The 24315-nt window shown below is 40.9% G+C and overlaps 1 protein-coding gene across 1 annotated transcript in view; it reads right to left on the bottom strand.

The window, feature by feature from the left end:
• Positions 1 to 18039: 18039 nt before the first annotated feature.
• LOC126463460 (ribosome quality control complex subunit NEMF-like) overlaps positions 18040 to 24315 on the bottom strand; it is a 73511-nt gene continuing 67235 nt past the window's right edge. The window contains exons 13-17 of the mRNA XM_050096159.1: positions 21325 to 21547; positions 21129 to 21244; positions 20787 to 20929; positions 20350 to 20690; positions 18040 to 18458 (exon numbers count right to left, since the gene is read on the bottom strand). Coding sequence (XP_049952116.1) covers positions 18260 to 18458; positions 20350 to 20690; positions 20787 to 20929; positions 21129 to 21244; positions 21325 to 21547 — 1022 coding nt within the window. The 3' untranslated portion in view covers positions 18040 to 18259. The remainder of the gene's footprint in view (positions 18459 to 20349; positions 20691 to 20786; positions 20930 to 21128; positions 21245 to 21324; positions 21548 to 24315) is intronic.

The following is a 24315-nucleotide window of genomic DNA, read 5'->3' as shown; positions in this document are numbered from 1 at the left end:
TTTAACATTTTGGTTAAAGCATGGTGGAATCTTTCTGCCTGTCCTTCATTTGTGGATGGAATGGGCTGGTATGTATCTTCTTAATTTTCAGTAAGTGTCTTAACTGTTTCATTAGCTCAGGTACATAGTTAGTTCCATGGTGTGTAATAATGGTTTCTGGCATACCAAATCTCGATAACCAGTTGTTTACCATGATCTTTGCTACCATACTCACCTTCTGATCTGGGATGGCTACCATAACTAAATATTGTGAAAAATGATCTAATATTGTGAGAACATATTTATTACCCACTTGTGTTCTATTACAAGGTCCTGAAATATCCAATCCTATAATAGAAAATGGTTTGTCAGTTTCTGATAGCTCTGCAACTGAACTTCCTGATGCCTCCAATCTGCTCTTTGTGCACGCGGGATGCAGTTTCCTACATACTTTTCTACACTATTGTGACACATTTTCCACGGAAATCATCAGCTACATGTCTATCAGTTGTTCTTTTCCTTCCACGACCTAATAAGATGTGGTTATGTGCTTGACATAACACTTCCATTCTCAGCACTGCTGGAACTACAATGTGTTTATAGACATGCATAGCAAACCTTCTTTTGTTTCAAAGTGAGGTTGTGTTGAAAACAACTGACACTCACTGTCAGCTGATTGTGCCTTTATTGAATCTGTCTGGTTTCCACCTACTACTTATACAACTGCTATCTTCCAGCTTAGGGTATCTGCATTCGTATTTTGACTCCTGGCTTATGAATTACTTTACAGTCCAACTCAGTTTTAACATCCATCTTATTAATCGACTTGATAGATCTCTCGACCCTAATAACCATTTTAAAGACGTGTGGTCTGTATCACTTTGAATTTCTGACCACACAGATAGCAATGAAAATAATAGATCCTGTGAATAACATTGCTCTTTGATATATTGAATAATTAGTTTCAGTGTTATTAAATTGTCTGGAGGTATATGCCAGCAGATGTTATTTCCCATCGACATTCTGGCTTAAAATGCAACCCAAAGAATTGTTGGAAGCATCACATTAAAGCATGAATTTCTGTTCAAAGTCAGGGAATATTATGATAGGATCTGAAATTAATATCTCCGTGAGTTGCTTGAATGCTTTTTGAGACTGTGTTGTCCACTGAAAACTAACGTCTTTTCATAGCAACTTAGTTAACGACTGTGCAGTTTCAGCAAATCCGATCACAAACTTATGATGATAATTAAACAATCCATTAAATGATTGTAACTGTTTGCTAGTCTGTTGTGTCGGAAAATCAGGTACAGCAGAAGTAAGTCAAGAAGCCATCCTCACTCAATGTTGACTGATCATATGCCCAAGATAATGCTTGTTCTGATCAAAATGGCGTTTCTGCATACTAAGTGTAGGGTGTGCTGCCCTCAGTCTACTGAATACTTCATCCATGCATTTAATAAGGTCTTCTGTTGTTCTCAAATACATGGTTATATTGTCAAGACATACCGTATAGATTCTTGGTTTTAATTCAGGAAGTGCCTCATCTCTAGGTGTAACTGGAGCATTTTTCAATCCAAATGCCATTCTTTGATATTGGTAATGACCTGAAGTTGTTGTGAAAGCTGTCTGAGTCTGTCTTTACAAAACACTTCCAGTTGGTGATAACCACTTATAAGATCAATTGTTGAAAAATGTTTACATCTTTGTAGATTGTGATTTTGTTCATAGCTGTAGTTTAGCAGCTGCAGAATATTTCAACAAAGGTAAACTCAGTAACCAGCTGTGCAAGAAAACCTTTATTTCATTCACTTTACCGGTTTTGACAATTGAAACTGTCATCTTCAGAAGTGAAAGAGGCTCAGATCATTGGTAAGCCAACGTCAAAATAAGAATCAGATGGTCGTGTCCTTTGTTATAGATCAATAAAACAGAGTAACGTCACTAAAAATGTGTGATTTGTGTGATGAGTGGCAAAGAGTTAACTGTCAGATTTCACATTGTACATGGTATGTGCAATGAAAGTCAACCACCTAAGTTATCTAATGTATTTGTGAATACGCATCTATTGTGGATCATGCATTCAAATAATTGTAGTCACAATAAAATCAATATTTTTGAGTACTGTCAGTTGACTTTTTAGGTACAATAACAATATTTGCTGGCCATGGGTTATCACTATGTTCGATAATACCCTCACATAATTGTTGATGTATAAATTTGTCTACTAGTGGGTATAGGTAATTCCTTATTCTGTGTGGTTTCCTATAGACTGGTAGATTATCACCTGTTGGTATACGGTGCTGTGTGATAGGGGTTGCTGGTAGTTGACTATCTGAACTGATTAAATCTAAATATTGTAATGACAAAGTTTCCAAGGTTTCCTGTCCATTGTCTTTCAAGTGACAAACCTTGGCACACAGTACAGATGCAATGACGTTTTGTTTGATGCTTCAGTCATCTTGTAGTCCATCAATATCCTCATCCTCAAGCATCCCTAAACTTGCTATAATTAATCCTTTTGGGAGCTTCACCTCATCTGTTCCAAAGTTGTCAAAACTTACTGGAATCATCAGTTCCCCACTAATGTCAGCTATGTGGCCAATGTTTCTTCATAGAAAACAGTGCATTTCATCTAATGCTTCACTGCACAGCAGTGGCTCAACCACATGTAATCTCTTATGTGGCACATTGGTATCTACAGATACCCAAACCACCTTCCCTGTACCAGCAGCTACTTTGCCATGCATAATTATCTCTAATGCATATGTATGCAGTTCAATTGGTGACACCTTAGCAGTCAGTGTACTGCTCAGCACTGAAACATTTACCACTGTTGGACTCATCGGAAACAAGTTCCCATCAAGTTCAGCTGTGCACTGTCAAGATTAATTTTTGTATGTTCCCTATCCAGGAATTCAGGCATGAGAATCATGGAATACCCTTGTCCCACAGTTGGCAACACTTCCATATGCTCCGGTCCTAAAAACAAGTTATGTTGTCCCCAATGACACCAAATCATTATTTCCCAGTCCACATAATTTATACCTAGGAGTCTTTAGTCTTCTTCTGACCATGGAGTTTAAATTAATCACAGTGTTCTCGTCTTGCTCAGCATATTGTGGCACAAGACTTATATCTTGGTTCCACCCATATGGCCTGCGTTCACCATCCACAGAGTAGTTTCATCTGACCAATTACTCATTCCAGCTGCACCCAACACATCTTTAATAAATACTGTTATGCCCTCTGTTGTTTTTCTGGAAAAGGGTGTGATTAGGTTAGCTGCTGAAGGATTTACTGAAAAGGCATTGCTACTGGTGGCTTAACTTCACTCGAACCAGACTGTGGCTCTCGAACAGCCCACAGAGATTGTAATTGAACCATCAATTCATCATGGCTTATCTTCTGTTGAGCATTTTACCCTAACAATTGAGATACTTGCTCCGTTAGAGTGGCTATTCTATCACTAATACTATCTGATGTTGTGCCTAGCCTTTTTTTGTGAAATTTACCATTAACTTATATTTATAATTAAAATGTATGATTCCAACAGGGCAACATACAAAAAAAGTACAACTTACAATGTACAAAACTAGACTCAACCAATTCTTTTGCCTGATCGTCACCAGCGACACTCACTACACTCGTGTGTTACATGACCATACTGTCTACACAAAGAACTCCTCAATGGTACCAAATACATCTCTTTACAGTTTCCTATGAGTTAAGATAAATCAACAGATTCTGTAGGTTTCAGAAAAGATATTTTGGACATATGCCCATCAGTACACCTAAACCCTGCTCTATCACAACCAAAGAAAGAAAATGTCTTTTGTTTTGACCGTACTGCGGTTACTGCTGCAATGTATGAACATTGTAGATGCAGACCACTGCCTCCATATTCCAGACATTGGGATTGAACACTTCCAAATCCTCTGATGATGGTGTTGGAATGCATGCTTGACTTCTGGCAACAATTTACATAGGACGGAGCTGAGACACATCAGGGTAGCTATTGGGAACCTGTGAAGTGCCAACAACACTAGTAAAATATTATTAGAGTTGAATTACTTTTCTCATTGTTTACAAGTCATCATTCTTCCACACATCCTCAGCTGTTGCTCATTCAGATTGTTATGAATTCTAGCTGACATCTGTCCAATTACCTCAGCAGTTGTACACTCAGGCAAGGTATATTGACCCCTCTGCCAGGGCGGGTTGTCAACAAGCAGGTGCAGGTAAAGCAGTACCGGTCTGGCTGTTGGAGTGTCCTTTGCCCCACTCCAAATTCTTTGATGACTCTTGATGAGCCATCCACACTGTACCTTGTATCAATAGTTGTGTGGTTGGTTGATCTTCTCCCTATCAGCAGGGACTTTCAGCACCCAGAGGCACTGAGTGTTGAATGGGTATGTGGACCACAAGAGGCCCTGTTGTTGGCTTCCATTGAAGTTCAGTGCTAACATCACCCTGCTATGTGGTGTTGTTGGAAGACAGCCAGTTCCTCTATCAGAGGTGGTGAGCAGCATGAAGTTCATCAAATGAAGTCCATCATCTCAAGTACATTTTGGCTAGTTCATAGACTGTACTGGAGCAATAGGACATAGATTCACTAAAGTACCATAATCATGGCATCAAGTGCTATTATTTTGAATGCCATCAACCTCAATGATCAACTCATCATGAGAGCTGGAGAGATGGGCTACTTAAAGCGGGCTGGCGTGAGGCTATGATGTAAGTCTTGATTCGTAAGGACTGCATGTTTCCTCCATATTCTGTTATGTTTTTTTCACTTAACAGAATGGTAACTGCTGTGTCAGTTCCTTGCTATGTGCTCTTTGAAAGAGATAGAAGTGTCTTGCTACATGTCTTACAAGCTTACATATATGTTTGTCTTACTTCCTTCAGTTTTCTGTCACATTCTTCTACTGCTGAATGTGTATCCTCACTCAACAAATGGTGTCGTAATGTGTTGGCGACCTGACCCACTTGTGACATACTTGCTTGCTACCTGCTTTCACCTCTGTCTCTGGTTTGAATTGAGTTTTCCTGTGGCAATGTGAATGAAGATAAACACCTCTAAGAACAAGCTTCAAACACATCAATTAGAGGGAAGACATTTTTGTCCTGACGCTGGTTCTAGGGGCTCGAAAAAATCTGGCAGTTCTAGCATCAGTATCGGTTTGCTACAGAATTCTTGAATATATTCTCAGTTCAAATATAATAAATTTCCTTGAGACACAAAGCTTCTGTCCATAAATCAGAGCGGTTTTAGAAAGCATCACTCATGCAAAACTCAGTTTGCCCTTTTCTCACATGAAATACTACAAACTATGGATGAAGCACAACAAGCAAATTTCATATTCCGAGATTTCCAAAAAGCATTTGACATGTTGTCCAACTACAGACTGTTAATGAAAGTATGAGTATACAGAATAGGTTCCCAGATACGTGAGTGGCTGGAAGATTTATTAAGTATTAGAATCCATTACTTCGTCCTCAATGGTGAATGTCATCAGAGACAAGTATGTCGTCATGAGTGCCCCAAGGAAATGTGATAGGAATGCTGTTATTCTCTGTATACGTAAATGAATTGACTGACAGGGTGAGAAACAATGTGTGGCTGTTTGCTGATGACGCTGTGTTTTATGGGAAGGTGTCATCATTAAATGACTGAAAGAGGATACAAGATGACTTAGATAAAATTTCTAGTTGGTGTGATAAATGGCAGCTTGCTCTAAAAGCAGAAAAAAAAATATTAATGTGGATGAGTAAGAAAAACAATCTCATAAAATTTGAATAAAGCATTAGTAGTGTGCTGCTTGACTCAGTCACATCGATTAAATACCTTGTCATAACATTGCAATGTGATACAAAATGGAATGAGCAAGTTAAGATAGTAGTACAGAAGGCAAGTGGTTGACACCAGTTTATTGGGAAGATTTTAGGAAACTGCGGGTCACCTGTAAAGGAGACGACATATAGAACACTATATGACCCAATCGTGAGTACTTTTTGAGTGTTTCAGATCACCACTAAGTTAGATTAAAGGAAGATGTTGAAGCAATTCAGAGGCAGACTGCTAGATTCATTACCAGTAGATTTGATCAACACGCAAGTATTAAGGAAATGCTTAGCGAACCCAAATGGGAATCCTTGGAGGGAAGGCGATGTTCTTTTGAGGAACAGTACTGAGAAAGTTTGGGAAGTGGCATTTGAAGATGACTGCAGAATGATTCTACTACTGCCAATGCACAATTTGCGTAAAGATCAAAAAGATAAGATAGGAGAAATTAGGGCTTGTATGGAGGCATACAAACAGTCATTTTTTTCCTCGGTCTATTTGTGAGTGGAACAGGAAAGGAAATGACTAGTAGTGGTGCAAGGTACCCTCTCTCACACCAAATGAGGGCTTGCAGAGAATGTATGGAGAGTTAAACTTTACAACAAACTTGACAAAAATGTAAAGGCAAATACTGAGGTCAGAAACCTTTGGAAAATCTTTAGTTTTCCACTCTTATTAATTAATGCATAATGTTTTGTCATTAACTTCTGTCTTGCGTATTACCCTATCTTTCACCTTTAAGCTCTCAGGTTTCCAAATCTCATCCAATAGTCCCCAACAATCAGTCTGCCCTTCTCATTCCATCCGTAAGTCTCCCCTGAGCTGGGATTCTCGGTGACTTTTCCGAATTCTCCCTATTTCTTAAACCTCACCAGTCCTTTTCCTTCATCTCTCTTTCTTTCCCTTCAACTGTTCTGCCATTAGAAGAAGCTACTGGCTCCAAGAGATTGCAAATTTCAATACCTTTATATGTATTTTCTCCTGCTGCCACTTGGTGCATGGATATTTTTATCAATCCAATTAGATGTAAGTAGTGTATTACACAAATATTTAAATGTATGAAGTGTATCATTTGTAATTTTAAATAGTATGCATAGAAATTACATTCCCCTGCATACAAGTAAATTGATTTGTTCTATGTTTTATGCATAAGTTACCTTGGTGACATCAGGACCAGTAAAAATACAATACCTATACAAGAATTGTCAAATCAAGCAAACAATGCCATCGTCTTCCTGGCATACTAGCACTGTATGTGGGGGCGAGAGTTCCTGTGTGCTACTGTGATGCGTATAGCCATGTTGGTACAATAGCTACTGGTAGAGGCACCCAAGCCCAATAGGTCTTGATGGAAGAGTCAAACAAAGCCTTTCTCACAATGCCCTTTCTTTCCTCATTATCATTTCCTACGCTGATCCTTCCCTTTACTTCAGATATATGGACTTTGTTTGTACAAGTATAAAATTTGTATAAGGGAAGGACAACTTTGTACCAAATCCTGGAATTGAGAATTTTGTTAGACATAAGTACAGGGCAACCGGAAGTGACTGGCAAATGCCCACAGCAAATCTGACTCCACATGTCACATGTTGTTGCACCTGTGGAACCAGTCAGCAAGGCTGAGAGGGTGGCACAAGTAGTGGAAAAGCTTGCTGGCACCTAAGAAGCATCCCAGATGCAGTAGCGTGCACAGGTAGGAAACTGTGTCCACCTGCAACCGTGTGGAACAGACATGGGGTGCAGTAGTTTACCAGTTATAAGTCTGCTTAAAATGAAGGGACCTGCAAGAGAGGATGAATGAATGAATAATAAATGAATGAGTGCTCGGATCTCTAGTTATGAACCAGTACAAGTCAGATGACTTTTAGTCACTGTTGATTTATTTACAGCCACTGCCAACCTTAACCATCAAAGAATGCCACCTTTTCGAGAACTGATAGATGATTTATACAAAAAAGCACCATTACAATAAAGCAGATTCAGTTTTGATTACACTAAACATTTTTGTATTCATTATATCTATGCGTGTACTTACATAGCTGTTCAGTATGAAGTACAAAGCACAAGTACAAATGCTGCACTACACTTACTCCTTCCACATCAGACCACTCCCTATGGCAGCCTATGTGGTACAGCATAACTAGCTTACTTACTTACTTGCTTACTTTGGTCTCCAACTCTTTCCCCCCCTCTCACCCCCCTCCCGCCTCTGCCACAATTAGCACTCAAGGTGATTTACAGATGGTACAAATTTTCTCTGAGTAGCTGGTAAAGGTTTATATGGTCCATAAACAGAAGACACAGTCTCACCCTGAGCACTGGGTAACCCCATTCCTTTTGTAATGACACGACGCTAGGCAGATGGGCTCGATACTGTGAAGCAGGCCACTTACGGCAATATGCTGACCTAGTAGTGTATCACAGAACTCACCGGGCATTGCCATCTACCTGCAGGACAGTCCTTCGATGATCACAGAAATCGTGGACACACTGGCACGTTGCATATGTGACTTCAGTAGCTGTGACACCACAACAATCTTGTTTCAGTGCAAATAAATACTGACCATTCAGCCAGGCTAGGATGTGTCACAGCAGTGAGTCGTCAAATGTCACAGTGTTAGCTTCTGCTAAAGATCACTGCCAATATACTATCATCCTAACAGGACCGCCTGCCAACGGGGTCCAGCCACTGCCCGATGGGCCACAGGTCGAACTGAAGCTCTCCTGGACATTGAGGTACTGGGGCCCTGATCAGCGCTAGGCATCACCAGCCAGCCCTTGGTCCAGTGGTCACTCCCTGGACACCTGTGTCCGACACTTGACACAGGTGTGCGGGAGAGCGTTCCTCATTCAGCAAGCGGTGACAGCCTGTCTCATCAGTCCCAATGCAGCTCAGCCGAGACTGTCTACAATGCAAGGTTGTGCCATGCCTGGGCCTACGGATGCTGGTTATTGCACAAACAACTGGTTTTGGTTATATCTTTTTTTCACGGGCAGTTTAAACTGAGTGTTAAAACCTCTCAAGATAATGGGTTTCTGAAATAACCAATTTTCAGTTTTTTATTCCTGTTATTTCCTGTAATAAATGCATAAATTGAGCAAAAATTGAAAAATTTTGAGTCCCTCAGTTTCAAGACAAATGCAATCAAAACACTAAATTAACTAGGCAAATAAAAGAAACTTAGCCCATCCACCATTTGCTGCTTTTCTTGAAAAATGCTAAGTGGTTGAATACTACAAAAACACCCCAGTATTCTCCTATTGATCCTGCGCCAAAGGATGAAAACTGAGTTTGAAGAACTCTATTTTTGATGTTAATGTGTCCAGTTTCAAAACCTACAAGCAGATATAGACATAGATACAGGCAACATATCAGCTACTTTCTATTTTTATTGTAAACTACGAATGAATTGTGCAGTTTTAAGTTTTCTCCTTATATGGTGTTGCAAGTTTGTTGTGACTCCACCCATTCTTAATCTTTTAAAGCAAATGAGGTATTGTACTTCATTGATACCGCACTTCATAAAATGCTTACGGAGTGTGGATGGTGCCATTCTGTAATGCAATTAATGTCTTAAAACAACAGGGAGAAACTACCATATAGACCAGGTGGAACAAATATGGCACTCTGTATGTATACACACACACCATCCAATAGGCTACGCCAAATGGTAACAGGTACATTATTGTCTCAGCAATGCTGTACCAATTCTTATGCCATTTCTGTCAGCATTGGTATTAAAGTATCACTGATCACTTTTCCTATTTTCCCTAGTAACACAATGGAAATTTCATGAATTAAAATTACGCATTTTTAAAAAAGATTTATTTAAAAACCAATAATTTAGCACCATTGCTATGGCTAATTGATATTTGGTTTTTTTTTCTCCCAGTTATTAGTAAAAAGTAAAAAACATCAGTTGTTACTGAGACCAAACAGACACCAGTTATTCAGAACTAAAATACTTTATCGGTTTTAAGATGTCCATTTTCCCCATCCGTACCTGGGCCACACTGAGCGTACCAGCAGCCACTGTCTTACTGCAATACTTCGCTGCCACAGGGCCCACTGATTGAGGCTCACTTTATGGTCACTGCCAGATGAAGACTTGAGCTTGTAATAAATTAATAAAGGGATTCTATTACCTTTGAGTTGCTTCTGACTCATTCTGATTCACTTCTCCACCAGAGCATACCCAAACCCTCGACACTTTTTAAAAGGGTTGGCTGTTTCAGATGCCTGTTGACCAGTGCACTTCGAGTATTAACATTGCTTCTTCTGTCCTCTAAGTGACATTGCAGTCTTCAAGCATGACAGGCATAGACAGAGTATTTTGTAAGGCATGTGAGGCTGTAATTAAGGTATATGCACTTACATCTACAGTACTATTGCACAGCCACCTTACAATGTGTCGTGTGTTACTCTGGGTACCTTTCCAGATATGTTTACAAATGGTGCTCAGGAATGTCTGACTGTAGCCTCAGTATGAGTTCAAAATTTTTCTAATCCAACAATCATGAACAATTCATGGGGTAAATCTGGGATGAATTAATGTGTTGCTTTATTGTCCTCAGGACGTGTTTTCTCAGAACTTTAACAGTAGCCCTGGCTGAGATGCACAATGACCATCTTGTAATTTCTGCCTGTTGTGGGTTGGCAGGAGAGCCAACACCCTATTAGAGAAAGCCAAAAGGCACGTGTTTTAGCTCACGCAGGCTGGCGTGAGGTCTTGAACAGGACAAAGAAATTAGACTTTAAAAAAAACGGATGAAGCTGGTGGAATACTTAACTTTAATCCACTAATGGTGAATGTCGGTCTGACGGTACATGATTAACAAGATCAATAGCAACTGATAATGGCGCTTTGCTAGGTTGTAGCAAATGACGTAGCTGAAGGCTATGCTAACTATTGTCTTGGCAAATGAGAGCGTATTTTGTCAGTGAACCATCGCTAGCAAAGTCGGTTGTACAACTGGGGCTAGTGCTAGGAAGTCTCTCTAGACCTGCCGTGTGGCGGCGCTCGGTCTGCAATCACTGATAGTGGCGACACGCGGGTCCGACGTATACTAACGACCGCGGCTGATTTAAAGGCTACCACCTAGCAGGTGTGGTGTCTGGCGGTGACACCACATTCCTCCCCCGCAAATCGGCGTACGGTTGTGTTATAAGGCTTCCGCCCGCCGTGGGGAGGACCCCATGTTGACGTATAAGACGAGGTGGGGAGCCTAACAACAGGCGAGGCTGTGCCATCCGCACCCTGCCATTCGGTCCACGGGGAGCTAGGAAACGCCTGAAAACCTGCTCCAGGGTGCACGCCAACATGCGGTGTATGCGCCCACAGAGAGACAGGACGGGCCGAAGGGTCAACCTCCATCGGACCCGGCACCCGACGGGCGAAGACGACATATGGTCCGGTGCGGGCAAGAGTTCCATGTCGGAGGACAACTGATCACGGGAAGTGATCGGCGGCGCGTGACCCAGGGAGGCGCCCGGCGGTTGCAGCGAAGCGTCCACTGCGGGCGTCGCCGGCGGGAGAACAGGCGGCAGCGGCGCATCGCCATGGGGCAAATTGGAAGGCAGTGTAGGTAACACCTGGGGCTGAGGCGAGCCAGTAGATGGGTCCCCATGGCGCTGACCGGACGACACCGTCGCTGAAAGCAGACGGGGAGCGGCAGATCCCGTGTGACGACAGAGGCGCAGCTGGTTGAGATGCCGCCGCACCTCACCAGAGGCCCCCAAAACCAGATACATAGTGCGGCCGAGGCAGCGAAGAATGCGCTCTATGAGCCAACGCCGTGAACCTCAGTAGTGACGATAGTAGACAACGTCGCCTGGAGCAAAAGCAGGTGTCTGCCGCTGCACAGGAACCTGATGCGGCGGATGTAGCAAAGACATCAAGGTTCGATGATGACGACCGCGGAGCAACTCAGCCGGCGAGCGACCACCTCGGGGCTGAGAGCGATATGAGGACAAAAAGAGCAATAACGCATCCTCCCGAGAATGCAACTCTTTTAATTCCAACATCTGTGACTTGAAAGTCCTGACCAATCGTTCAGCGGCACCGTTTGACTGTGGCGAAAACGGCGTGGACGTCAGATGTTGAAAACCATTGGCCTTGCAGAATGACTGAAATTCTGCGGACATCAATTGTGGGCCATTGTCGGAAACAATAGTCTGTGGAAGACCTTCAATGCAAAAAATGGCAGATAACGCTTGGATGGTGGCAGATGACGTCGTGGAAGACATCCGGACAACAAAAGGAAAATTACTGAATGAATCAACCACAACCAACCATCGAGCACTCCAGAATGGACCAGCAAAATCGATGTGTAAGCGTTGCCAAGGGGAAGTGGCTTTTGGCCATGCAAAGAATTTCCGCGGCGGTGCTGATTGTTGTTTGGCACACACCTTGCAAGAAGAGCACATATTCGTAATCGCGGCATCGATTCCGAACCAAGTACAGTGCTGACGAGCAAGTTGTTTCGTTCTCACTATACCCCAATATCCTTGGTGGAGAAGCTGTAAGACAGAGGACTGTAACGAACATGGGACCACGACCCTGGACTGATCATTATCAGAATGCAACAGCAAAACACCACGTCGAACAAAAAGTCTCTCCTTGTGAGCAAAAAATCGGCGAACCAATGGATCCCCAATCCGTGACTTTGACAAGGGCCATTGCATAGCAACAAAATGCAGAACGGTAGCAAGGACAGGGTCGGCAGCTGTGGTTGTAGCTACACGATGAAAGTCAACCGGAAACGATTCGACCACGTCATCGGTTTCCGCATCAATGAACATGCAAGCAAGTTCGGAGGAATCGAATACCCTATCCTCAGCAACAGGCAAACGGGACAACGCATCGGCGTTTCCATGCGTAGCAGTGGACCGATACAAGATATCGTAGCGGTACTGCGAGAGGAAAATAGACCAGCGAATGAATTTCTGCGCTGTGCGTGGAGGTACAGGCTTGTTCGGATGAAAAAGCGATGTCAAAGGTTTGTGGTCTGTGATGATGGTAAAGTGATGACCATACAAGAAATCATGAAACTTTGTAACACCAAATACGAGAGCTAATGCTTCTTTCTCGATCTGTGAATAATTTCTTTGCATAGACGAGAGCAATTTGGACGCAAAGGCAATAGGGCGATCGTGCGATCTATCTTTGTGCGCAAGCACAGCACCGATCCCGAAATCCCATCCTCGTTGCCAAATGTTGTGGGTTGGCAGGAGAGCCAACACCCTTTTAGAGGAAGCCAAAAGGCACGCGTTTTAGCTCACGCAGGCTGGCGTGAGGTCTGGAACAGGTCAAGGAAATTAGACTTTAAAAAAAAAGGATGAAGCTGGTGGAATACTTAACTTTAATCCATTAATGGTGAACGTCGGTCTGACGGTACATGATTAACAAGATCAATAGCAACTGATAAAGGCGCCTTGCTAGTTCGTAGCAAATGACGTAGCTGAAGGCTACGCTAACTATCGTCTTGGCAAATGAGAGCGTATTTTGTCAGTGAACCATCGCTAGCAAAGCCGGTTGTACAACTGGGGCTAGTGCTAGGAAGTCTCTCTAGACCTGCCGTGTGGCGGCGCTCGGTCTGCAATCACTGATAGTGGCGACACGCGGGTCCGATGTATACTAACGGACCACGGCCGATTTAAAGGCTACCACCTAGCAAGTGTGGTGTCTGGCGGTGACACCACACTGCCGATGGAGGTGATGAGTGTTTCTGTGATGCTCTCAAGCTTATGAGCAATACTCAAGAACTGGTTGAATGAGTGAACCACATTACCTTTGGATTCACCATTGCACTTCAGTCTAGCATGTCTTTCCACCTTTTTTGTTTGTTGTTGTTGTTGTTGTCTTCAGTCCTGAGACTGGTTTGATGCAGCTCTCTATGCTACTCTATCCTGTGCAAGCTGCTTCATCTCCCAGTACTTACTGCAACCTACATCCTTCTGAATCCGCTTAGTGTATTCATCTCTTCGTCTCCCTCTACGATTTTTACCCTCCACGCTGCCTCCAATGCTAAATTTGTGATCCCTTGATGCCTCAGAACATGTCCTACCAACCGGTCCCTTCTTCTTGTCAAGTTGTGCCACAAACTCCTCTTCTCCCCAATTCTATTCAATACCTCCTCATTAGTTACGTGATCTACCCATCTAATCTTCAGCATTCTTCTGTAGCACCACATTTCAAAAGCTTCTATTCTCTTCTTGTCCATACTATTTATCGTCCATGTTTCACTTCCATACATGGCTACACTCCATACAAATACTTTCAGAAACGACTTCCTAACGCTTAAATCTATTCTCGATGTTAACAAATTTCTCCTCTTCAGAAACGCTTTCCTTGCCATTGCCAGTCTACATTTGATATCCTCTCTACTTCGAGCATCATCAGTTATTTTGCTCCCCAAATAGCAAAACTCTTTTACTACTTTAAGTGTCTCATTTCCTAATCTAATTCCCTCAGCATCGCCCGACTTAATTCAATTACATTCCATTATCCTCATTTTGCTTTTGTTGATGTTCATCTTATATCCCCCTTTCAAGACACTGTCCATTCCGTTCAACTGCTCTTCCAAGTCCTTTGCTGTCTCTGACAGAATTACAATGTCATCGGCGAACCTCAACGTTTTTATTTCTTTTCCACGGACTCCAATACCTACTCCGAATTTTTCTTTCGTTTCCTTTACTGCTTGCTCAATATACAGATTGAATAACATCGGGGACAGGCTACAACCCTGTCTCACTCCCTTCCCAACCGCTGCTTCCCTTTCATGCCCCTCGACTCTTATAACTGCCATCTGCTTTCTGTAAAAATTGTAAATAGCCTTTCGCTCCCTGTATCTTACCCCTGCCACCTTTAGAATTTGAAAGAGAGTATTCCAGTCAACATTGTCAAAAGCTTTCTCTAAGTCTACAAATGCTTGAAATGTAGGTTTGCCTTTCCTTAATCTATATTCTAAGATAAGTCGTAGGGTCAGTATTGCCTCACGTGTTCCAACATTTCTGCGGAATCCAAACTGATCTTCGCCGAGGTCGGCTTCTACCAGTTTTTCCATTTGTCTGTAAAGAATTTGCGTTAGTATTTTGCAGCTGTGACTTATTAAACTGATAGTTCGGTAATTATCACATCTGTCAACACCTGCTTTCTTTGGGATTGGAATTATTATATTCTTCTTGGAGTCTGAGGGTATTTCGCCTGTCTCATACATCTTGCTCACCAGATGGTAGAGTTTTGTCAGGACTGGCTCTCCCAAGGCCGTCAGTAGTTCCGATGGAATGTTGTCTACTCCCGGGGCCTTGTTTCGACTCAGGTCTTTCAGTGCTCTGTCAAACTCTTCGCGCAGTATTGTATCTCCCATTTCATCTTCATCTACATCCTCTTCCATTTCCATAATATTGTCCTCAAGTACATTGCCCTTGTATAGACCCTCTATATACTCCTTCCACCTTTCTGCTTTCCCTTCTTTGCTTAGAAGTGGGTTTCCATCTGAGCTCTTGATATTCATACAAGTGGCTCCCTTTGGTGCACTTTAAATCAAATCAGATTATTTTCAGTGATTTAGTGCCAATCATGGAATCAAACAATGATGGATCATTATTACTATTTACATTAGTTCATTTTGAAGATCAGCTCCCAGTCCTTGCACCAAGTGCTGCACCTCTGCAGGTTTTCTTGCCTTCTGCAAAAAATTCCTTGCGTTGACAACCTTCAGTATGAGAGCACCACACAAAAACAACCTCTTACAGCTTGCTATATCATGCACCATGTCACTTATTATGCTGAGCAGAGTAACTGCCCTATAATACTTTCTTGGGGTGTGGTCAAAGCTGCGCTGGATCTCACAGATAGAGACTCAAGTTGCACAAGGTCACTGTTTATGGAATCTGTGTTGACTTCTGCAAAATGTTATGTCAGAGTAGGCGAATGAATAACAGCACTTCCCCTGCTGTGCGATGGCCATGCACCACTAACACTGTCACTCCCTGCATAGCTACATGCTGTGCTATATTCCATGCCCTAGCTGCCAGTTGTAGTTATTGTAAAATTTACCTGAGTGACACTATTTTTCAGTCAACACAAAATTAATCACTGTAGCTTTAAAAAAGCATCAAATTTTCTAAACCTGTTATTACACATTTTGGCAGGCTGGTGTCTATAAACTTCTCAATATAGAATAATCAGGGAGATCACATTGTCAAAAGGTGGTGGATTTCAAGAGCAGTGTAGTTTTCAAGAACAAGACGAAACATTAATTTATTCAAAATTTCAGTATACCGAGATTCTCTCTCTTATGTATTTCATTTTTATAGGTATTGCATCTTTAGCTTACTTCAGATCTTATTATGCCAATCCCGAGGGAAGGTGTGATAAATTAGCGTTGGCACGTACCAAGCAATGGGATTTGCAGAAATTGTGATAAAAGAAAAATCACCCTTCTGGCTGTCTTGATTAGCTGTTTTAAATTTTCTTGAGGAATACACTAGTGTGGTATAGAAAAACGATGGGATGGTGACTGGAGTATAACAGATGAATGAGTAAAATCTTGCTGTTAAAATTGACTAAATAGGATCACTACTCTAATGGATGAAATATACAACTGACAATAACTCTCTCTACAATGTACTTTGTACTTGTATGTACTATCACATCCAAGCACAGAGACCGTGACAATCCCTTGCTATTCTATCACCTTACAAAATCAATGTACTACAAATACCATGTCGGTAACACAATTTTGAAATAATGTACAGAGCCTCAATAGGATTGTGACTTGTTTTGACGGATTCAGTGATGCAAGAATATTTAAGGAAATAACTATAAATTTCTGTTCTACTGTGTGTCCTTGGTGTACTTCTTCCCATTGTTTGTCCAGTAATTTGTCTCTGAAAATGATGGCTGCATGACCTTTTCTAATTCTATGAAGATTGCTTTTCGGCTTTTTAGCCAAACCGAATAGACTATGGTGATTTGTTGCTGAAATGGACAGAAAAACCCTGTATTAATGGGCTCCTGTGTATTTCACGAAAGACTGTTTGATTTAGAAACAAATTATAAATTGATGTTGCCACCTCCTCCTATTAATTATGTTACCATGGAGGAGAAAATAAAGCTGGGCCTCTGTAACTACAAGTGCCCACAACCAGTACTATCTTGGGCGCAGTAACATCCCTGGTTACTTTTACTATATCCTACTGGTACTCTCTCTGCTATTGAAGCACAGCAATCCAAGTGCTTTTCAATATTGTACTCATTCCAAGCTATGGCTTTGAACTTGACTCCACTTTGTGTGTGTATAGCCATTCCTCTTTTCCTTATATTATGTCTACAATAATGTAATACTAACTTGGATACACACAGGTGCAGCTGTCCAATTTCTGTGTCCTATAATTTATCTTATGCTACGGGTAACACATCTGTAGAATTACCTTTCGATTTTTTAATTTCTTGTAGTTACACGAGAAGATCATCTTTCTCATTTAACAGGTTACTCATCTTCTGATGAAAAAGTCACAAGCATTTTGATTTTTTCACCCTGTGTAGCTGCCCAATCTGCTGTTTTCTGTTCCTCCACTCATTATTGCAACTATGTATATAGTGCTTTGGCAGCTGTCTCTAGGAGACATTTACCTTAAGAAGGGGATAATGGAAATATTGAAAATCACAGGGATTAAATAGACAATGCTCTGGCTACCCTGAATTCTTCATGCAGGTAACCTCTTACATGGAATATTCAGGGGTAGACCCTACCATGTGAGGGGTGATGCACTGTAACAACCCCCGTCTTGTTGAGTGGCTCTTCAAGCTCTATACTTAAATGTTTGACATAACACTTCATTCATATCTTGTTTCTTTCTGAAAGAGTGGCACAATCTCTGCAGAATTTTCGGGTATGTGCCTTATTGCATATTTTACTGTGTAGATAAGGTTGCAGTCAGGACTGCTTCCCCATCAACAGGGCATAAAGTCACATGCCCACTGCTCAGTGGTAAAGCACTGTCAGACAATTTAAGTCATTAGTCTTTTAGGGTAGCTAACTTTTCTTATGCTCCGTTTCTACCATTTAGCTGATATCAAGTAAGTGGGGGAAGTAATGTTGTTCTTGCTTGGTGTTTCAAATTTATTATCTGTACAGCAAAGGGCTTTGTCATAGTGCTTGAAATATTACTATGTAAGAAAAACAACAGTGAAACACACATTAGAAAAAAAAATCTTTATTTTCATTATGAAGCACAGCATATATATATAAGCTCAAGTTTTCCAAACCTTATACCTGATGAAAGACATTATTCCTCTCCAACAGTACGCACAACAATTTTAGTGTCATAATCTCATTTTTCTTGTACAATTCTAACATGTAAAATCAGAATTTTCTCCTATATGATCGTGTACAATGTACATACAGAGAAGAGTTCACAAAATATCATTTACGCAGTTTTTGCAACTGTGGTGCTGAAATCTTAACTTTTCCTGGTATGTTCCTGGACAGGTCTTCATCCTTAACACTTTTTATTAAGTCCTTCTCTCTTGCAGTTGTGGTATGATCTTTGAGAAACACGTTGAGCGCAGTTTTGGCAGCCTTTCCTCTCTTGCCTGTTCCTGGTGTTATTTTTACTTTGAACCTGCAAATATAGTTAAGACTATAAATAAAACAGTGTAATTTTACTGACCAATTTTTCATCTTATCTGTCTCACTGTAATGCATAAATTATGGAAAATTAGACAAGACACTGAAAATACTGTTGGGGTACAAGCCCCAGCTCTACTAGAACTACATAACAAAATATCCTGAGGTCTTATCGTGTTCTAGACTTGATCAGATGGCTATTCTAAGAAGGAAAATTCACTGTGCATTTCAATTCAAAAGTATCAAACATTGTAGGCATTCACATAACATGGAAAACTCAACTAGAATAGCCTTCCTGCTTTGTATTTGTGTGTGTGTGTGTGTGTGTGTGTTTTTTTTTCTCCAAGAAATGCGGAATTAAATGTGTCTCCTGTTACCAAATTCTGTAAAAGACAATCTTGCAATCTTGGACTAAGGGGGGCCACTAGTATATGACACTTTGTCAGAATGGGGAATCAAGCACTGGCCAAACATGTTATACCTTTTAAGAAGAATGCTAGGAATAAAGACAACATGCCAGACTAGATCAGCCACAAAAAAATCTGCTTTTGCCAACCCTTGCTTAGATACAGAGTAGAGTATGAATTCTTAGATATCAAGATCCTTTAGCATTAATTAAAGAAGCAGTTGAAATACATGTAGAGAACAAAGTAATCAACAGGGATACACAGTATCAGTGTTGGCAGTGTTATGACAACAGGTTGCTTAACAGCAGTCACAGCCATGTTCATAGTTCTTGTCTTTAACCACGTAATGTGTCTGGCCAATGTAAAATCATGCATTAGAAAAAAGGGATAAGAAACAAAGGAAGTACATCTGTTGAAGAGTGAGAAAAGCTACTATAAACTTTGGACCTGGAGACACAAAAAGTTCAATAAGTAGTCACACAGAAAGGGTGAAGAAATTTTAAAATTTATGTTCCCTCAGTGTTGTGTATGAATGAGTAAACATGTTGTGTTACGGTGTTATTCTTGTACTGATTAATGTTATAAAAGATGTTATTCTGCAAACCCATGTTTTAATTATGTATTGTGTACATTTGTCTCTGCTTGTATTTTTGTTTCTTCTGTTTCAGGCATTCGTTGGACTGTGGGCAGTTTTGGAGGCACAGCAGCCAATGCTATGACTTCAGCGGTGGTGCAACAGTGTGTCCTCATTGCCACCCACAGCTTCAAGGAATACACTACATGGAAGAAACTGTGAAATCAAATTAACAAAGGAGAAGAAGAGAACATTGATCTTGAATTTATGATTAGTCAGTCTTCAGTTTTTCAAAAAAATGTCTTACTATAGTCTCTTATGAGACATCATTCATTGTGTGCCCAAGGCTGGCAATAAATTTTGACAATGCTAACTTCAAGTCTATTGATTTCAGTCAATGGGATAAGCAACTATTTTGTAGTGTACTATGGGTCAAGAACTGTATGAGAGTACTGTACGACCAAGCATGGTCAAAGTCGCCGTAGTTTAACTGTAGCACTCCCACAACACAAATAATCTGTACTGACAACAATTAATACTCTGTTGTTGATGATCTGTACTAAACAGTTGAGGTCTCTCACCATTCAAGTCATCTATATATTTAAGTTCCTTAACTCTAAAAACAGAGATTGGCTCCAACACGCTTTTGGCTCACACTACCTTCTCAAACTTAAAAACACATTAATCACTCCCCTCTTTGTTTCCCCATGCTATTTTTCTGTTTCATATCTAGCCCCTACTTTTTATGCAGGGTGAAAGGTACAGGTTCAACTGTGTTTCTTTAAGTTACAAGCCTTTAGTACTGTTCTGTTTTGGTAGCTTATAAGAAGTTCTCCTCTGTTGAAAATATTTTTAATATTAATTTTTTATTTTAGTTTTGAATAAAATGCTTAATAGAGACTGACTTGTAGTTAAGTAGTGTAGTGTACGGCGCTACAACAGGTACTGCAAATAGTAGTTCATCTTCTGGAAGGGGGAAACCAGTGAGAGAATCCAACATGTCCACTTCAGCTGCCGCCGTCACTTCCACTTCTTCCGCTGCACCTCCACCTCCACCATCAGATTCATCCCCACCATGCTCCTGATTGCTAGGCTTTGGTGCCGGGCGCGGCCGACTCTTCTGTTCGGCTTGCTGCCGTTCAGCAGAAGTTACAACTCCATTAGTGCCTTTACTTTTCTGATTCTTTCCTTTAGCATCCTTTGCAGATTTTTTACCCTTTTTGCTGTCCTTTGGAGAGCCCGCTGACTGAAAAATTTTTCAGAGAATTCATGTGCAGAATGTGTGTAAAAGACACATCACTGTAAATCACTAATGTAATTCTGGAAGTAGGATAATACTTACTTGCAAAATTTCCATGCGTAGCTTTCTTTCTTCTTCATCTTGATCCTTATACTTTTCTTTAATTTTCTTTAGTTTTGCTCTCTGTCCTCGTTTCAACTGTTGCTGAGACTTGTTACCAGATTTTGAGTCAGAATCTTCAGCAACTACACAATAATGATTATTACTTCAACATTACATGGATCAAATGCAACTAACTTGTGACAAAAATTATGGAGATTAATGATAACTATTGATACTGCACTTGTACATAATAATACTACTTTATTTTCATAGGGATGAGCCATACCATCTTAGTAGTTGTACAAAAGAAAGAACAGTTGCATTTTTTAGTTTTTGCTTTACCTTCATTTTTCTGTTGTGTTGGTTTCTGCTTTCTGTTTTGATGCCTACTAGCCATTTTCTGATCATCCGTATCATTTACACCATTCTGAGGTTTATTTACTACATGAAGATTCAATCTGAAATAGTGATTAAAGTAATTAAAGTCAACTTTGCTGATAACTATGATATTTTCATCGTGTTAATCCCTTTTGCTTGCCTGTTAAGACTGTGCTCAATTTTGAGTTCCACATCAGGAAACATTGGTTGCCCCTCTGCATTATCTTCCTCATTTGGTGCATCACTATCATTCATATCTCCTTTGGCTGCTTCAACAGCTTCAATCTCTTTTGTGCTTTCATCAGCCTGTAGGTCTTCTGCATCTTCATTGTTTTCCTGGGAAACTGCTTCATCATGTTTCTCATGAGAATTGTCTCCATCTCCTAAAATAACACACAACATGCAGAAATCACAAAGAGGAAAAAAAGACCACTAAAATCTTGATGAGAAAAAAATTCTACTTATGGAGTGGAGAACAGATATGCTTCCATCAATAACACAAAAGAAAGAGAGAGAGAGAGAGAGAGAGAGAGAGAGAGAGAGAGAGAGGGGGGGGGGGGGGGGGGAGGAGGGGGAATTCCGACTTTCAGAACTAGGGAGTCCTTCATCTGACTAAAGACAGGAGAGAGTTGGAGGGGGGAAAACAAGGATAACCAAGAATGTTCTGAAGATGCAAAGTCATACTTCTGAATGAAATGAATCCCACAAGATACTGCGGGGAACTTTTGTTTAGTTTGGAAGTAGGAAATGAGGTACTGACAGAAGTAAAGATGTGGCATGGGGACATGAACCATGTTCACATAGCTGTCAGTTGAGCAATTGCCTGCAAAAGACAAAGTTCCCGGGTTCAAGTTCTGGTCCAACACACAATTTTATTCTGCCAGGAAGTTTCAAATGAATACAATGTTAATGTATGAAAGATTAGGGTTTAATGCCCCATCAACAGTGAAGACATTTGAGTATGAGCTCATATTCAGATTGGGGAAGGTAATAGGCAGTTGCTGCTTCAAAGGAAACATCCTGGAACAGACTTTAGGTGATCTAGGTAAACCTAAATCTAGATGGCCAGACAGGGCTTTGGACGCCACTCCTATTGAACACAAGTATAGCGTAATGTGGAGGGGGCAAAAAAACACTGAGCTTGATAGCAAGTGATAATCTATAGAGGAGTGTCATTAAATCATACAATGGAAAATCCAGGAAGGAATGTAACAATATTATGAAAAAGAAGGTTGCTACACATCACATAGTGGAGATACTGAGTTACAGATAGGACAACAAAAAAACTGTCACAAATAAAGCTTTTGGCCATTAAGGCCTTTGTCAACAATAGACCACCCACCCACCCACCCACCCACCCACCCACCCACACACACACACACACACACACACACACACACACACACATATGACTGCAGTCTCGTGTGTGTGTGTGTGTGTGTGTGTGTGTGTGTGTATGTGTGTGTGTGTGTGTGTGTGTATGTGTGTGTGTGTGTGTGTGTGTGTGTGTGTGTGTGTGTGTGTCTCGTCTATTGTTGGCGAAGGCCTCATTGTGAAAGTCTTTTCGTTGTGCCTATCTGCAACTCAGCGTCACCACTATATGTAGAGCATCATTAAATACAGTGAGAGAGAGAAACTTATAAATACACCATTCATATTTCTATCATTTCATATGTGAATTTCTTGGGCCAGAAGGCCACAGAAAACCCAGAGTGATATCCTATGACTTTAAACAAGCTTCGTCATTGTCAGAAATATGTCCGTCAACAAACAGCTGCCATGTGATGTTTTGAATGCACACATGTACAGCACAGAAGGCATGCATAATTCTTTGAAAATCCATGTAAGTACTTCAATCAATACCTTCAACATTTTCTCTATTGTATCATTTATTAATCCCACTGGTGTAAATAAAGTAATACATCCATAGATTGGTACATATTTATAGTTCACATAATGCCATCATGTAGGTGCACATGAAATACATAAGTACTGAGTGTATCTTTTCTGACAGAGTTATTCTAACATCTCAGCCACACACAGGGCTTTTACTGATCCTCGGACTTGTTGATAATACACTATGCCAATAGAGCACTTGCCCACAAAAGGCAAAGGTCCTGAGTTCGAGTCTCACTCCGGCACACAGTTTTAATTTGGCAGGAAGTTTTATATCAGCACACACACTGCTGCAGAGTGAAAGTTAATTCTGGAAACATCCCCCAGGCTGTGGCTAAGCCATGTCTCCGCACTAACCTTCCTTCCAGGACTGCTAGTTCTGCAAGATCCACAGGAGAGCTCCTGGGAAGATAGGAGACGAGGTACTGGCAGAAATAAAGCTGTGTACTTTGGTAGATCACTCCACGAAAGGAAAGGTCCTGAGTTCAAGTCTTGGTCCAGCACACAGTTTTAATCTGCCAGGAAGTTTCATATGAGTGCATATTCCACGGCAGAGTGAAAATTCATTATCTAAACCTCTGCCAGGCTGTGGCTAAGCCATGTCTCTACACTATCCTTCCTTCCAGGAGTGCTAGTTCTGCAAGGTTTGCAGGAGAGTTTCTGTTTAGTCTGGCAGGTAGGAGATGAGATACTGGCAGAATAAAGCTGTGAGGATGGGTCGTAAATTGTGCTTCGGTAGCCCAGTTGGTTGAGCACTTGCCCGTGAAAGGCAAAGGTCCTGAATTTGAGTGTCGGTCCGGCACACAGTTTTAATCCGCCAGAAAGCTTCAACTGAAACTTCATCCATGAATGAGCTCAAGGTATTCGAAATGAATGTGGGCACTGTAGATATGTGACCAGTCAAGATGTACTACACCAAACAGCTGAACAATTTGAAGTCAGTCACAATAAAATGCAGTAAAGCACAGATTTTAGGCACTTTTTTTTTTTTTTTTTTTTTTTTTTTTTTTTTTTTTTTTTTTTTTTTTTTTAATGATTTGAAGTCAGTCACAATAAAATGCAGGAAATCAGGGGTTTCGGACACATTTTTTGGAAATGAGAGGTCCAATTTAAAAAAAATCACCATCAAAGAAAACTAAAAATGTGAATCTGGTCAGAGAAAAATATTTTGTCAGCAGAATCCCGGTGAGTGGCTCAATGGCCCAGATACTACCATACTGATTAGAATGGCCAAGAAGAGAGAAGACATACTCCA

Source organism: Schistocerca serialis, chromosome 1 (assembly GCF_023864345.2).
Source record: "Schistocerca serialis cubense isolate TAMUIC-IGC-003099 chromosome 1, iqSchSeri2.2, whole genome shotgun sequence".
In the NCBI taxonomy this organism is placed as follows: Eukaryota; Metazoa; Arthropoda; class Insecta; order Orthoptera; family Acrididae; genus Schistocerca; species Schistocerca serialis.
Note: the sequence above shows the minus strand (reverse complement) of the source record. Positions and strands in the feature narration are given on the sequence as shown.